We start from the raw sequence: 15409 nt of genomic DNA on the forward strand, positions 1-15409 counted from the left end.
TGCTGGCCTTACATAACCAGGAATCATGATCATAATTAATTTCATAAAGGTTAATTTATTTTTAATTTACTTTCCTTAGATATCTAAAAGTATTCATATTCTCTTCATGTCATATTATGCTCTTTCCAGTGCTGTTGTTTTAGGGTAGAGTTTTTATCCAATCAGAATTCAGCTATCTTATGTTGCCAGGTTGTATGAAATCTGCCTGGGCCTTCAGAATCAACAATGCCAGCGTCTGTGCGCTGTAAGTGAACGGGCAAATACAGTTGATAGATAGTTGAGATGGCCAATCAGATCACGAGTTGTGTCAGTAAGGCCCTCTAGCTGGCCTCACGTTGAACGTGACATTTACACGTCCTGTGATTGGATATGGATACTAACTAGTTTGAGCCACGGCAGTGCTATGCAGATCAACAGAGTCAGACCCGGGACTGTTAACGGTTAAAAACATTTTTAACCCACAATGGCCGAAGGAGAGCAACACGTTGGTTTGGTTGCTGATATACTGGCAAGGCTGTTTTCAAGACAAACTTTTCAAGAGAAACTAGATCTTGTTAGAGGAGGACGGCCGACCCAAAGCTAGCTAAGCTGTCCCAGAATGGATTTTGTTTTGAAATAAGTGTTTTGAGGGACACAGCCGTTTTGGTGAGTGCAAACATTTTATTTATTTTATTCTATTTTATTTAGTTTTGACAGTAGCATACCAGATATGTTTTAATTGCTGATGCACGTTTGTTGATTTTTAAAATGTGTGGATAATAGTCCATTTTGTACACAACTGAGGGGATGCAATGCCAAGTAGTGCTTAAGTGTGTTTCTAATTACTCTCCAGTCCTGGTGTTATAAATGCTGGCATAATGAAAGGTATTTATTGACTAAGTTGGACATCACTGAAGGCCTAAGTGTGAAATGCACCACCCGCCACTGGCTTTTAGATGCATTTTGGAACATACAGAAGACAAGTTGCAGCAGTTATGCATTTATTTTAAATATTTTCTTGAAAACAAACTGACTTGCAACACTGAGCACATATACCATGTTGTGAGAAATGTTGTCCAGGAGACGTCCATCACATAAATAAAGTGTCAAGCATTATGTAAAAGCAACTGATTTTTGTTACACAGCTCTTTTGATTCAACCCTGCTCGCTTAATTTCTAATTTCTTTGATTGTAATGTTGTAATGCAATGTTAATTGCAGGACCCTGTGCAATTAATCACGATTAAAATTTTTAATCAATGCCTGGCTCTACAAAATAAGTGACAGTTTAGAGAAAAGTTGAATAATTTGAGATAAAGTTTGTTCTCCTTTAGGAACTCACAATGACTCAAAACAATATAATACTTTCTGTGTTGTGTTTATAACATATTGTTTATAATATATTCATTAGATATCGTTGCATTTAAATCACTGTAATACAATAAATTTATTTATTTGATTTTTGAATTTGCTGATTTGATCTATATTGAAGGATTTTTCTATTGAATGTGTTTTTGTGCTGGATTGTTGAAGAAAAAGAAATCAAATGTTGCAAGAAAACATGATCAAATATCTCCCACAGCTTTGAAAAAGGAATGTCTTCTTTAGCCGATGAAGACTCTGGGAGCTCTAGACATTTCGGAACTGAGCCATGTCACTCAGCTCTATATCTTCAAACTCCTCCCAGGGACAGATCACTGCAGAATCTGCAGGAAGAGAAACTAAAATATGAGGGATATTTTGAACATGAAAGATTTTTAGACTGAACATAACATTCTGACTCACCTTCAAACCCTTCCATCCCTGACAGATTGCAGTTGAAACTAGAACAAAAAAAAAGATTGTTTTTTTCTTTACAACTGATAGATTTCCTGATATGTGAGAGTTAAAACTGACTCGACTCACCCTTTGTGCCCTGGTTTAGGAGCTTTGCTTTTGAACTGTCTGCTCTCCTGCTTAAACTTGGCTGGAAAGGGTTTGGAGTCTTCTGATACTGCTGTTTCATTCATATTCTCCACTTCATATAAAATTTTAAAAAAGATACAAAACGGTTTACTTTTCATCTATATTGCATTTGATACATACATATATGCATGTGCTTTTTAATTCTCCCACAGTTTAATAACTGGTGAAATATAAACATGTAACTATGTTCTTTCAATCTATGAAGAGGAGGAAACGAGATGCCATATATGTGTACAAAAATAAACCTACATTTGAGTGTACTTCAGATCATCATAAATAACAGGTTAAACAAAATACAGTTAAATTTGCCAGAAATCTTTTTATAATCTTACAAAATACAGAAAGCTTTACAGTACATCATATTCCTGAAGGTATAATAGCACTACAATGGTGGTTTCTTGTGGGGAGTTGGTAAAGCTAAAAGAAGCATAACATTAGTTAAATTTAAAGATAAATTTAAATTCTCATTAAAGAAAATACTTACTTGTTTTACCAAAGAAGTTGTAGTGACAATTTTCTTTCTTTGCCAAGAAGAAACCAAAAAGCAGCTGCAAGACAAAGAAGGGCTCCTCTTTCTTCTTGCAGTCTCTTATTTCTCCTGTCTCATGATCTCAGCAGCTGTTTTTATACACCTAAATGGATCAACCTCTCAGGGCTGAAGCGGATTTAGGCTCATGTCCTTCAAGTAATCCTTATTATTTAGATAAGTGGAGCATCTTTGATAAATAAGGCTGTGTGACAGACTGTTAATGTATTAAAAATGTTGAAACTCAGCAATAAAATATTTCTTTTACCGTTTTCCATGAAATGTTCAAAATTTTATCTTCACCCAGCCCAGGGGTTTACAAATTAAGATAAAAAAGATTATCTTTAAAAAAATTAATAATTTAATATTTTTACCACTGTTTAAACTTGAATTGTTTTTTCCACTTATATCAGACAATAAAACAATTAAAATGCAAGCAAAACAAACAACAACAACAAAAAACAAAAGAAAATTTTTGAAGAAATCTCAAAAGGCGTTCATGCACCTTTGCCCCAAATCCAAGATAAATCAACTTTCTTCTAAAAAACACCAATAGTATTCTGGAATTTAGTTTAATCCGAATAAATGATAACATTTTGATATATAAACTGCATGACAAGAATATAATACCAAGATCAACTGAAATGTTAAAGCTGCTGCCAGTGGCTCCCAGGGACACCATGGTAACCATACACCTGTGTCTCTCACTCTCTGACAACACTTTTAATAGGACAGAATTGTCAGAAGGGGTGGAGACGAAGGCGAACCCAGAACGCAGACTCATCGTAAAAAGGAAACAAATTTATTTACTTAAATAAACAGACAAAACCAAAGGGCTGACGTGGCAGCAAAACTACCTATAACAAAATCCCCCCCCAAAAAAACAAGAGGCAAGGCGAGGAGCATGAAACAAGCAGAATGATCCAGTGACAAGTGACTAAACAGAGACCAGTTTTAAAAGCAGAGGGGAAGATGATAATTGGATGCAGCCGAGACACACAACAAGGCACAGGTGAGGTGGGCGTGGCAGGCATGAACCGGAAAACTACTGGGGAGATGAAAATGACAAGACATGAACACAAATCCAAAAGACAAACAAAGCAAAACAAAAACTACAAAACACCAAACAAAACGCCAAAAACTGTGACAAGAATAGCAAAGTCGTAATGAAAAAAAAATCCTAAGTGGCAGAAATATCTGGACAAACACATGGACTTTTGTTTCAATTGCATTTTATATGGCTCAGATACAATGGGAGTCCTTATGTACACTTTGCTCTCTGAGGAACTTGTGGTAGAGCTATAATTCCTTTACAAGTCAAAGAGACATGCCTACTTTTTTATACATAAAGTGCAAAAAAAGTGTAAAAATTCCAGATTTGTTTACAAAAATTTTGAAGTTTAGAAAGCTGAAAAGTTAAGTGTGTAACATCACATTATGTCATAAAATCTCCAAATATTGTAAAATGTATGACAAAAAAGCTGTAAAGAAAAAAAAAAAACTAAAATATATAAAAATGTCATTGAAGTTATACAAAGTCCAATTTTCTGTGACCTGTTTGAACATTGAAATTTTGCTGGTTTTTGTTAAGTTTGTCGGGAACCCCAATTCTAAAAGAGTTTTTGAAAGTTGTTTAAACTGTATTAAAACAAAATGCAATGATTTACAAAAGACGAAGCAAAACTTATCCACAGTAGAACAAGGTAAATATATCAAATGTTTAACTCTCTGGATGTCAGGATTTACCAAATAGTCAACAGTGAGCAGCTCAGCGATAGACAGACTCAGGCGGCAACAAATAAAGGTAAGTGGTTTTATTTACAGTGACCGTGGGTAACAGGAGCCGGGATCTGGAAGGGAAGGTAACAGGCAAGTACTGGTTTGGTTGGTCGTGAATAGTGATGGTAATGGATTGGGCTTTAACTGTCACTGTCTTACAGGTGGATGAAGGAGTCTGGTATATAGGAGGGTGGTCCAGAAAGTTTTCACGGGTGAAGTTTTCCAGGTTGATAAGTTCCAGATGGAGAGGTAGGTGTTACCAGTAGGTAGGTTCTCGCAGGAGGCAGACAGGCAGCGGTGCAGGCAGGCTCAGGTGAGTGGCTTTCAGATTTCTCTTCAGGCAGCGGCCAGTGGCATGGATCAGACAAGGCTCAGAGAAGTGGGTAACTCTGGGAGCACACAAAGGACACAAAAACATAAATAAACACTAGGCATTTCAGATTTCTTGTAGGCTGAGAAGCTTTACCCAAGGCAAGTGATGCTCCAGTGCTGATCTGATCCACACAGCAGCCTTAAGTACTCAGCCACACTAATGATCCTGATACTCTGCAGCTGCGGGTGATTGAGTAGCCAGCAAATGGGAGAACAGGAACCAGCAACCAGGAAACAGAGTCACAGAACACCACACTGGAGTCCAGAGTGAAATTGGACGTTTTTGGACAATTTTTGATTTTCATTCTTATTTCACTCTAAAAATGGTTTAACCTGCACTGTTTGGAGTCATTTGTTTCAGCAAAAACTCACAGATTTCAAGTTATTTTTTACTTTTGACCTACTGTATTAACACAATAGACCTAAAATCACAAAAAAAAAATACATCAGAGTAGAAAATGTTTTTTTATTTATTTATTTTTACTGTGAAAACCACAAACATTTAAAACAATAGTTTTTACAATTTAGAATGAAAATCTAAACAGTAATATTAATGAACATGTGAACAAATTTAGAAAACAACATAGTTAGATTCACTATTTCCATTAAAATCAGGGGCGTTGCACCCATGGGGGACTTTTCCTTCTGAGATGGTTAAACACCCTAACCTTTCCCACAGCACTTCCAGTTTGTATTTTCTCCACAGTTCGTTCAATTTGCCCTCCCTTCTTTCCCTGTTCCTCTCCCCCTCCTTCTACTGTTGCTCCATGTTGAAACCAACACTGGCTGCTGCTTTCCTGCCTCAAGTACCACCTGTCTTGTTTCACTGAGGGTACACCGGTGACACAAAAGTCACTTATTTGATGCTAACAATATTGTTTCTTTGGCATGTGCTAGCATAATTCTGCAAGAAAAAGCAGTCATGTCAGTCAGATTTATGACACTGTCAAGCTTTTAACTGTCTTTTTTGTCTCTTAGTATAATAAAGATGCTGAAAAGAAAAAGGCAAGAGACAAAGAACAACTTTTTCAAGACAAATCATGTAAGTGATATTATTGTTAAAAGCTTTAAACCTATTGGAATAAAGAAAAAATAATAAAAAATATTTTGGGGGACTAAACTTTGTTGTGCAAATTGAGCACTAAAGTATTTAAACTAAGTTGAGCACATTCTTTACCACTGCAGTCTTCTGGTTAAGGGTATGGAGCTGCAGGAGACATTAGTTTCAGAGAAAGCACAAGAAGGTTTAAAGGTGAACAATTAAATAAATTTAAAGTCATATTCAATAAATTAGAATATATGTCCCAATGAGTCTTGTTTGTCAAATTAAAAGTACATTTTGAAAAAAACTTGAAGGCTGGTAGGTATTAAACATACTTTTCAATAACCCCACATTAAAAAAAAACAAATTGTTTTTATCATTGCTAAGCTCATTACGGGGTTGACAATCCACAAGTTATTATCGATCCTGCCCATGAGGCCATACGCTGCGGCCCGCCCATGGGCCGTTTTACTGCCTTTTCTATTCAAATCTGTATAGTTTTTGCTACATTTATTGTTTTTATAAACTTAAATTTCAAAATAGCTGTGTTTTGGCGCCACTTTTGATTGACGTTTCTTCTGACCAACTGGGTTGCTCTCTGCCCCCCCTAGAGCCCCTCTAATTTCCCATGTGTAAAGTCATGAAAGTCTCCTCCCCTCATTTGCAAGCCTATAGCTCCGGTCAGTCAGCCCCCAAGCTGGTTCTGACACCACAGGCCGGTAGCCAATGAAATTCCAGTCATGTAATTTTTCTGGGAGGGGGGTCGGAACTTTTTCTCCCTCCCAATCCAGTGTGCGTATTACTATCTAACAGAGTGGCTGCTTCATGCGTCCTGCGCGTAAATGCGGTGAAGACTGTTTTTTTCTCAGGCTGGATGGAAACGGAAGCGAACCCAGAGTGCAGACTCATTCTTCAAAAACAAAAAACTAATTTATTGAATAAAGAAAATAAATAAAAACAAACTGCTGACGTGGCAGCAAACTAAACTTAACAAAAATCCAAAGCAGGGCATGGCAATGAGGAAACAAAACATAGAATCAGCAAACGACAAACAATGATCTGACAGGGTGTGAGAAAAATGACCAGGTATTTGAACACTGGGGTTGACGAGGTAAATGGAAACAGGTGAGTGGGGATAATGGCAGACAGGTGGAGATGGGCGTGGCAAAGAAGGCAGAAGAGTGACAGGGGAGGAGTGAATACTGAGAACAACACAACCAGGAAAAAAACCAAACTGAAATAATAACTCAAAACTCAAAACCTCACAGTACCCCCCTCTCAAGGGGCGTCACCTGACGTCCAGAAAACAAAAATAACCGAACACGGGAGGGTGGTGGGGGGTAAAGACAAAACAAAGGATGGCTGGCAAAAACTAACCAAAACGAATAAACAAAAAACCGACCTGGCAAAAGAGCAGGGGAACAAAACAATACAAGGCCAGACACAAGAGAAATAAGAGTTCAGGCGGGCGGCCCGGGCGCCGTCCTCGGCGAAGCAAGGGTTCAGGCGGGCGGCCCGGGCGCCGTCCTCAGCGAAGCAAGAGTTCAGGCAGACGGCCCGGGCGCCGTCCTCGGCGGAGCAAGAGTTCTGGAGGGCGGCCCGGGCGCCGTCCTTGGCGGAGCAAGAGTTCTGGAGGGCGGCCCGGGCGCCGTCCTCGGCAGAGCAAGAGTTCTGGAGGGCGGGCCGGATGCCGTCCTCGGTGGAGCAGGCGAGAGCCGAGCTGACGTGGACCAAGCAGGTGAGAGCCGAGCTGACGTGGACCAAGTAGGCGAGAGCCGGGCTGACGTGGACCAAGCAGGCGAGAGCCGGGCTGACAGGGCGCAGCGCGAACCTCTCGACGTGGCTGAGCTGAGCGAAGCGCCAATCCCGACCCTCGGTGGAGAAACGCTGAGGCGACGGCATCCTCGACGACCCACTCGGAGACTATGAGAGGCGTCGGTCCGGTCCCTCGGTGGAGCGGAGCGAAGCGAGGCGTCCCCCTGGACCCTCGGCTTAGCAGAGCGGAACGAGGCGTCCCCCTGGACCCTCGGCTTAGCAGAGCGGAGCGAGGCGTCCCCATGGGCCCTCGGCGGAGCGAACGGAGCGAGGCGTCCCCCTGGACCCCCGGCGGAGCAGAACGGAGCGAGGCGTCCCCCTGGACCCCCGGTGGTTCTGAGATGAGGTGTCGTCGTCCTCGGAAACCAGGCGAGGTGTCCGTCCAGCCCCTCAACGTGGTGAAGAGGAACGAGGCGTCCTTCTGGACCCTCGACGTGGCATAGAGGAACGAGGCGTCCGTCCGGACCCTCGACGTGGCGAAGAGGAACGAGGCGTCCGTCCGGACCCTCGACGTGGCGAGGAGGAACGAGGCGTCCTTCCGGACCCTCGACGTGTCCTCTTGGACCCTCGGTGACGCAGAGCAGAGCGAGGCGTCCTCTTGGACCCTCGGTGGCGCAGAGCAGAGTGAGGCGTCCTCTTGGACCCTCGGTGGCGCAGAGCGAGGCGTCCTCCTGGACCCTTGATGTGGCGAAGAGGAATGAGACGTCCTTCCGGACCCTCGACGTGGCGAAGAGGAACGAGGCGTCCTTCCTGACCCTCAACATGGCGCAGAGCAGAGCGAGGCGTCATCTTGGACCCCCCCTGGAGCGGCCTGGCGAGGTGCGACGGTCTCGACCCCCCCTGGAGCGGCCTGGCGAGGAGCGGCCTGGCGAGGAGCGGCCTGGCGAGGAGCGGCCTGGCAAGGAGCGACGATCTCGACCCCCCCTGGAGCGGCCTGGCGAGGAGCGACGATCTCGACCCCCCCTGGAGCGGCCTGGTAGGGTTCACAAAGTGAGCATTTAAGGTGTGGTTAGCAAAAGTTGGATGATTTTTAAAGTGCAGTAAAATTGGTATCACAGTGACAAGAGATACCACTGTCAGCACACCTATGGTTAGCCTCAAGCTCTAGCCCATCCTTCTAAAAGGGTGCCATGGACCAGGTCTCTCTGTCCTTAGCTATTGCAATGGCAAAATTTATTATAGGGTAACACCTGTTGTTTATAAGTCCTGATCATGTTACAACTTCTATTACAAGTCCCATGGGTTCTCACAGAACGAACTTGTTTATAGGAGTGATGTTGAATTTTCTCCTCATGGGAACCAGACTGCCTTGCTTTTCCGTAACTCCTCCTTCTGGTCCAGTATTTCAACATCTTTAATATAAGCTCCTGTGTGGACTTGGAGGCGGGGCAGAGCTTTGATTCAGAGCTTCCCCATTCGGACCTGGGACTCTGATGTTAATTCTTAATTGTCTTTAATGCTCTCTATATTTTGTGCACAACATATAAATAAACCGGTTTGAGTGATTTCATCTAATAGTGCCTGGAAATTATTTTTCTGTGGTGATTTGGCTTTTTCTGGGTTTTGTTTTAGTTTTAGTTTATTTAAGTTCTCTGGTTTGTGTTTTGGTTTCGTTTCCTATTTTTAGTTATCTGGTTTTTGTTTTCTTCTTGGTTCATCTAGGTTCTGTCCACCTCGTGTTTGTGTTTTCATTTCCACTCTCCCCCAGTCATTCACTTGTCTGTCAGCCACGCCCATCTTCACCTGTGCCGACTCAGTAATCATTCAACCTGTTCCCACTCACCTCGTTATCCTCAGTGTTAAAAACCCGGTCACTCTTCCCATACCTCACTGGTCCATTGTTTGATGTTGATGTTTGTTTGTTGCTGTCTCGCTCTGTGTTTCCTGAGTCCTGTTTCAGTTATGCTTTGAATTTAGTTTTTGTTTGTTTGCTGCCTCGTCAGCTTTTGTTTTTGTTTGTTTCCTTGTTTAATAAATTAGTTTTCTTTTTAAGTCTGCAACCTGGGTTCATCTTCGTCATCCACATCCTGACATCTACCTCCCTAGTCCCCCTTTTCTGTCCCTTGGTATTTATTAACAGCTTAGATGTTCCTTTCTAGCTGTTGGTTTGATTACTGGGGTTGAGACAAGTCTTTTACTTAGAGAAAGACCCCCTTTGCAGCCAGACTTTGCCTCCTGGGAACATTGGTGTGTATCTACTTTATTCCTGCCTCACCAGGGGAAATCTGACTAACTTACAGTGTGAGAGATGTATCCATGATGTACGTTCAGCTATTTTTAGGGCTGTTGGTGTGGTGAGCAATACGTGAAATGTTCCCTCTCAATTTGGGCTACGCCAATGTTTCTTTTTGATAACTTTCATGAAAATCCAATCTCTTGCTTTCACTGGTTCATTCAGGATTTCTGGTTATCCATCTGGAAAATAATTAGCAGAAGACTTTGCTTGCTTGCTAACATTTTTACCATATTCTTTGACCCAGAAATTCAGCCACAACACGAAGTGGGAAAAAATGTCAAAGTTTGGATATGTTCTCTCTGCTTGTGGTACTGTAGAAAGTGAAGTGAGCAGGAGGACCGCAGTCACAACGATGTCTGAGTAGGTGGTTGTTTCACTCAGCTTGAGGGGAGAGGAGTGAGAGCAGTCCAACGAGGGCTGGGCCAGGTGAGTTGAATCCAAAGACATGAACATGGTCGGGCACTGGGAGACAAACAATAGCATGGAAGGAACGCTGGAAAACTACTCACACAAAGCTTTCGATAAACTGGCGGGGAAGTGGAGACTGAGAGGGTCTTAAATAGCAAGGACCACAGGTGAAGGCAGAGAGGACATCAGGCAAGGCACAGGTGAGCTGAATGAAACTGATTACAGCAGAATGACATTGACATGACATGAGAATATAAATCATCACACATATAGTCTGCTGGTATTTGGTCATGTTCTTCATCCAGTCACATGCATTTTCAATTCTACTATTGGCAAACAATAAATCCAATTTTGTTTGGCTTCTTCCATAGTTTTTTTTAAATTTGCTTTTTATGATTCCATTGTCACTGAAGAGTTTTTTTTCCAGTTATTTCAAATCATGAGTTTTTTTTTCTTTTTACTATTTCTTTTATGTTTTGCTAATATAGCAAATGTGCAATTCCATCTTGAGATTAAACTTACTGTTTGTACCATTACTAAGATCTCAACAACTGAACAATGAAATTTGTTCATCACAATAAATTCATTATCATGATATTTACACTGAATAAGGAGGAAATCAAATTTTGTCTTATTATTTTACTTTATTATAAAAATAAACTGAATCAAGAAATCATAGGTATTTTTGAACATTTATTAAGATAAAATACAGAAACAAGTAACACTTTAATAATCTAAGGTAAAATAGTGAGTTTTAATTTTATCTAAACCAAAAGAATTCTTTGAACAGAATGCTTGGATTTTAGGATTTCTTATCCGCGTAAGAATTTGGAATACCTTAAAATAGTTTGGTAAATACTTCACTTTGGAATTTGGTCAGAAGGTGTTATTAATTCTGCCAGGTTGTCAGGTTAGTTTTGATGAAACATCAGATAAAAAATGGATGTTGCTTTCTTCTTTTTTCTTTATCATTACACAAACTTATTTTACACAAACTTTAGTTTTTGGTTTGTGTTTTGATTTCTGTTCTTGTCTCTTGTTTCACGTTCACTTTCTCCTCCTCAGTCTTTCTCTCTCTGTCTCCCTGCCATGTCCACCTAGACCTGTCCAAGTTCTGTAATCATGTCACCTGTTTCCACTCACCTCATTATCCTCAGAGTTTAAAACCCGGTCACTTTATCCATTGATGTTTGATGATTGTTGTTGTTCGTTTCTGTCCTGCCCGTTCCCGGTCGTGTCCTGATCTCCTGTGCCTGTTAGTATTTCTGTTCCCGTTTTAGTTTTTGTTTTAGCTGCCACGTTGGCTTTTTGTTTTGTTTATTCTTTAATTTAATAAATTAGTTTCTTTTTAATATGAGTCTGCGCACTGTATTTGTCTCCGTCATCTCCACCTCACACAACAGTTGCAGCTTTGTCACCAAAAAAATCCATTCTGTTTTATTGTCATTTTTATTCAGCCAATGTTTCATTGCAGAGATGCAGTCAAAGAGAGAAAGCATTTGATTACTGGATCCTGGCCTTAATGGTAAATAAATTTGCAAATCATCTGCATAAAAATGAAATTTGACATCATAGTAGGTTATAATAGATCCAAGTGGCAACGTGTACACAGAAAAGAGTAGAGGGGCCAAAATGGAACCCTGAGGCACCCCACACACAAGAGGGGCTGTAGAGGAAGAGGAGCCATTAAGCAAGATAGAGAATGTTCTGTCAGATAAATAAGACAGGAGCCACTTCAAAACTATGTCACGGATCCCAACAAAATCATGGAGGTGAGACAAAAGAACAGAGTGGTCCACAGTATCAAAGGCCATTGTAAGGTCAAGAAGCACCAGAGCTACTGGGCACCCAGAGTCAACTGACTGAACTATGTTATTATGAACTCTCAGTAATGCAGATTCAGTGCTATGCTGAGATCTAAAACCAGATTGAAATTTATCCCGACTTGTGCTTTCATCCAAAAAAGGCTGAATTTGCATAAGAACATTTTTTCTAAAACTTTGGAGGAAAGGGTAAATTGGAAAAAGTTCTAAAATTTGATAAAACCAAAGGGAGCAAGATATGTTCTTTTGAGAAGGGAGCGGACCGTTGCATGTTTAAAATCAGAAGACATAATTCCAAGGCTCAGACATGAATTAAAAAACGAAAGAAGGTAAGGACCAACAATATTAAAAACCTCTTTCAATAATTTTGTTGGGAGAAAATCACTGGGGCAGTTAGTGGGTTTAATGGATTTAACTATTTTGTCCAAAAGGGAATAAGACACTGGTTCAAACTGCTCAAATAAAGGAGAACCAGCAGAGATAAAAGAAAACTCTGAATGAGAATTAGCAGGTGTACCTGTGGCTTGTCTAAAAGATGTGACTTTATCAATGAAAAAGGAGAGAAAATTCTAACAGATGGAGGCTGAGGTATCAGGTAAGACCAAGGTGGATGGATTTAAAATAGAGTAAATTGTACTAAATAACACACTGGGACAGTGGCTACTAGTAGTGATAATGCTAGACAGAAATTGTGGTTTTGCATTATTAACAGATAATATTAACAGATAATGAGAATTCTCCTTAATAAAACCAAAGAATCATGTTGCCTGTCATTCTTCCACTGTCTTTCAGCCCTTCTACATTGCCCCCTGAGTTCACATACAGTAGGACTTTTCAGCCAAGGCTCCGCTCTGGGTTTAGGGTGTCTAAACTTTACAGAAGCAATAGAGTCCAGAATCCCACTGCAGGTGTCAGAAAACAATAACAAAAAATCTTTGGGACACAGAGAAGCATCAGGACCAACTGAATAAAACTGCGAGTCCATGAAAGCAGTGGCAAACTGTCCAGCACTAGCTGAGATGAGAATGCAGCGATGATAACCTGCAGCCAGAGGCCTCCTGACTTAGTGGGAGGCTGTAAATTGGAACAAAATGGGGAAATGATCCGAGATGGCAGACTCAGAAATTTCACAATAAGAAATACAGCCAGTTCATGAGAAATAAAAAGGTCCAGAGTATGACCAAGATAATGTGTTTGGTGAGCTCAGTCACAAACAACTAAAGTTCAAAGGAGGAGTAAGTGTTTGTGGGCCAAAGTCTACATTTAAAAGTGTCTTTATAGATAATAGCAACACCACCACCGTGGCCTAGCAGATGCGGGGATCTAAAAAAGGAACAGCCCAAGGAGGAGAGCTCAGAAAACACGCTGTTGTCGCCTGGTCTCAGCCATGTTTCCGTCAGCAGCAGAAAATCCAGAAAGTTTGAGCAGAAGAAATCACGAAAAATTGAAGTTTTACTTATGACTGATCTTGTGTTTAGAAGGGCCATCCAGATGGAGCACAGGCTGTTATCCTGGGATGCATGACCAAAGGAGCGGAGGTTCTCCTGAACCCTGTCACACCTACAGATCTTTGCATGCCAAAGACCAGGAAATGTGCTGCCGCCCATATCTGTATCTATGACGCGTAGCCAGTTGTAGGAATATTCCATAGGGAGTCAACATGTCAACAGAGTTGTTTTCCTGAGAATCCTGTACGAAAACTGAAATGTAGAGGCTAGATGAGCCCAGAGCTTCACAAGCAACCCACTTCTCCTGCCACGTGTCTTTCTACGGTGTGCTGCGGGAAACCATAACTGACAAGAACCACTAGTAGGATCCGGTAATTCAATCACAGCACAGGAGTGGAAGGTTAATGTAGCTTTATTGGTTAACAAATATGTCGGTGGCGGCACTGGGAGTACTGGATGGCGGGGGGCCCAGTGCAACAACGGGAGAAGGATGACCACCAGAGGAAACTGAGCGGAGGCTTGGCTTGGCGAACACAGCAGGTAAGCCTCAGAAGAAAGAACAGGCTCGTAGTCAGACAGGCGAGGGTCAGAACCGGAAGGGCAGAGAGCGATGAACTTAGCTAGAGGGGCAGGCGAAGAGTCCAGGTCCAATAAACAGGCAAGGGTCCAGGTATCAGCCCTCCAGCAGCAATCTGACGGGGACAAGGCACAAGGGGGAATCCGGGGGGCGTGAACAAGATCAAGGCACAGGAGGTCAGTCAGCAATCGCTGGAAAACTACTCGCATAATGCTTTCGACAATCTGGCACTGGAGGAGAGGAGAGGGAGGTTACCCATGAGGTTACCCATGAGGTTACCCATGCCTTTTTTCTCACTGAGACATTGTTGAATAACTAATCCCAACACAAAACATCCCTGCGCAAACTGACGCCCTTATCTATTTTATACATGCCGCACCAATTTTTTTTTTTTTTTACCTGTAGCCTTCTCACATAGGCTATGGACTATTTCTAGTTTAAAAATTAACTTCACTGATTTTGGATATTTCTCAGATCTTGGTTAACTAAAACTTAGTTATTTAGAGTACATTTACCTCCTTGAATCCAATGAGTCTGTTTCTCTCAGTTCTTTTGATCCCATCATCTTTTCACCACCAGCAGAGTCTGGCTTCTGGTGATACCAATTTAGCTGGAAGACTTTTAATCAGAAGTCCTAGACTCTCCCATGCATGGTTTCAACTCCAAGCCTGGCAGTGAAAGGAATTGAAAAAATAAAAAGTAAAGACATAAATAATAAAGACAAAGTCGATGGATTTGGTTATGTTAATTTATTTGTGGCAAGGAGAAAAGTCAGTACAACAGCACAAAGTTGTCTATAATGTGACAACTATAACAATAATGTGTTGAATTTGTCAGCTTTCATCAATAACTATAACTGAGTATCATCAGCATAACAATGGAAGGTTCTATTCTATTAGAACCAGGTTTTGGTCCCCATACGAATAATGGTTCTGACAAGGTAGGTGATTATTGTAGTGATTTGGAGTTTGTGTGTGTGAATACTTCCTGGTGGGCCGTCTTTGGCAGTTGATTGACAACTTGTCGACACTCCTTCCACACCTGCAGCGGATCAGGCTCGTCAGGCGATCATTGGTACTTAAGGCTGTGGTGGGAAACAGATCAGCGCTGGAGCATTGTTTTGCCAAGTGGTAAAGTGCTAAGCCTTTTGTAAATCTTCGATATTTGTGAACTCTTGTTGAGAACTACGTTTTTGTTTTCTGCCTTGTACCTACCTAGGATTACCTGTCCACTTAGGAACCAGTCTGGTCTGCATCCGAGACTCGCCGCTAAGCTAAGTACCCACCTGTTTACCAGTGCCTGTCTGCCAACGTAACCGCTGCCACCTGGAAATAAGAAACTTACCTGCTACCTTCTGGAACTGCCACCAAATCTCCACCGGAAAATACCTACCTCATCCTCTCACCTCCATGTTGTGGATCACGCCTCTCCTCGTAAGAA

General features: G+C 41.6%; 1 protein-coding gene across 1 annotated transcript; it reads right to left on the minus strand.

The window, feature by feature from the left end:
* Window positions 1-814: 814 nt before the first annotated feature.
* Window positions 815-2555, minus strand: LOC108243989 (retinal cone rhodopsin-sensitive cGMP 3',5'-cyclic phosphodiesterase subunit gamma). The gene is made up of 4 exons (XM_017429798.2): window positions 2428-2555; window positions 1884-1995; window positions 1764-1801; window positions 815-1684 (listed from the first exon to the last, which is right to left on the minus strand). Coding segments are annotated over exons 1-4 (228 nt in total). The 5' UTR covers window positions 2429-2555; the 3' UTR covers window positions 815-1607.
* Between the last annotated feature and the right edge of the window lie 12854 nt (window positions 2556-15409).

Source organism: Kryptolebias marmoratus, linkage group LG15, assembly GCF_001649575.2.
Source record: "Kryptolebias marmoratus isolate JLee-2015 linkage group LG15, ASM164957v2, whole genome shotgun sequence".
NCBI classification, from domain to species: Eukaryota; Metazoa; Chordata; class Actinopteri; order Cyprinodontiformes; family Rivulidae; genus Kryptolebias; species Kryptolebias marmoratus.

Bases quoted from the DNA above. Each gene is read 5' to 3' on its own strand.
- LOC108243989 (XM_017429798.2), bottom strand. The intron at 1,802-1,883 runs GTGAGTCGAGTC...TTTTTGTTCTAG, and splicing joins CCTAAACCAGGGCACAAAGG to TTTCAACTGCAATCTGTCAG. The intron at 1,685-1,763 runs GTGAGTCAGAAT...CTCTTCCTGCAG, and splicing joins AGGGATGGAAGGGTTTGAAG to ATTCTGCAGTGATCTGTCCC.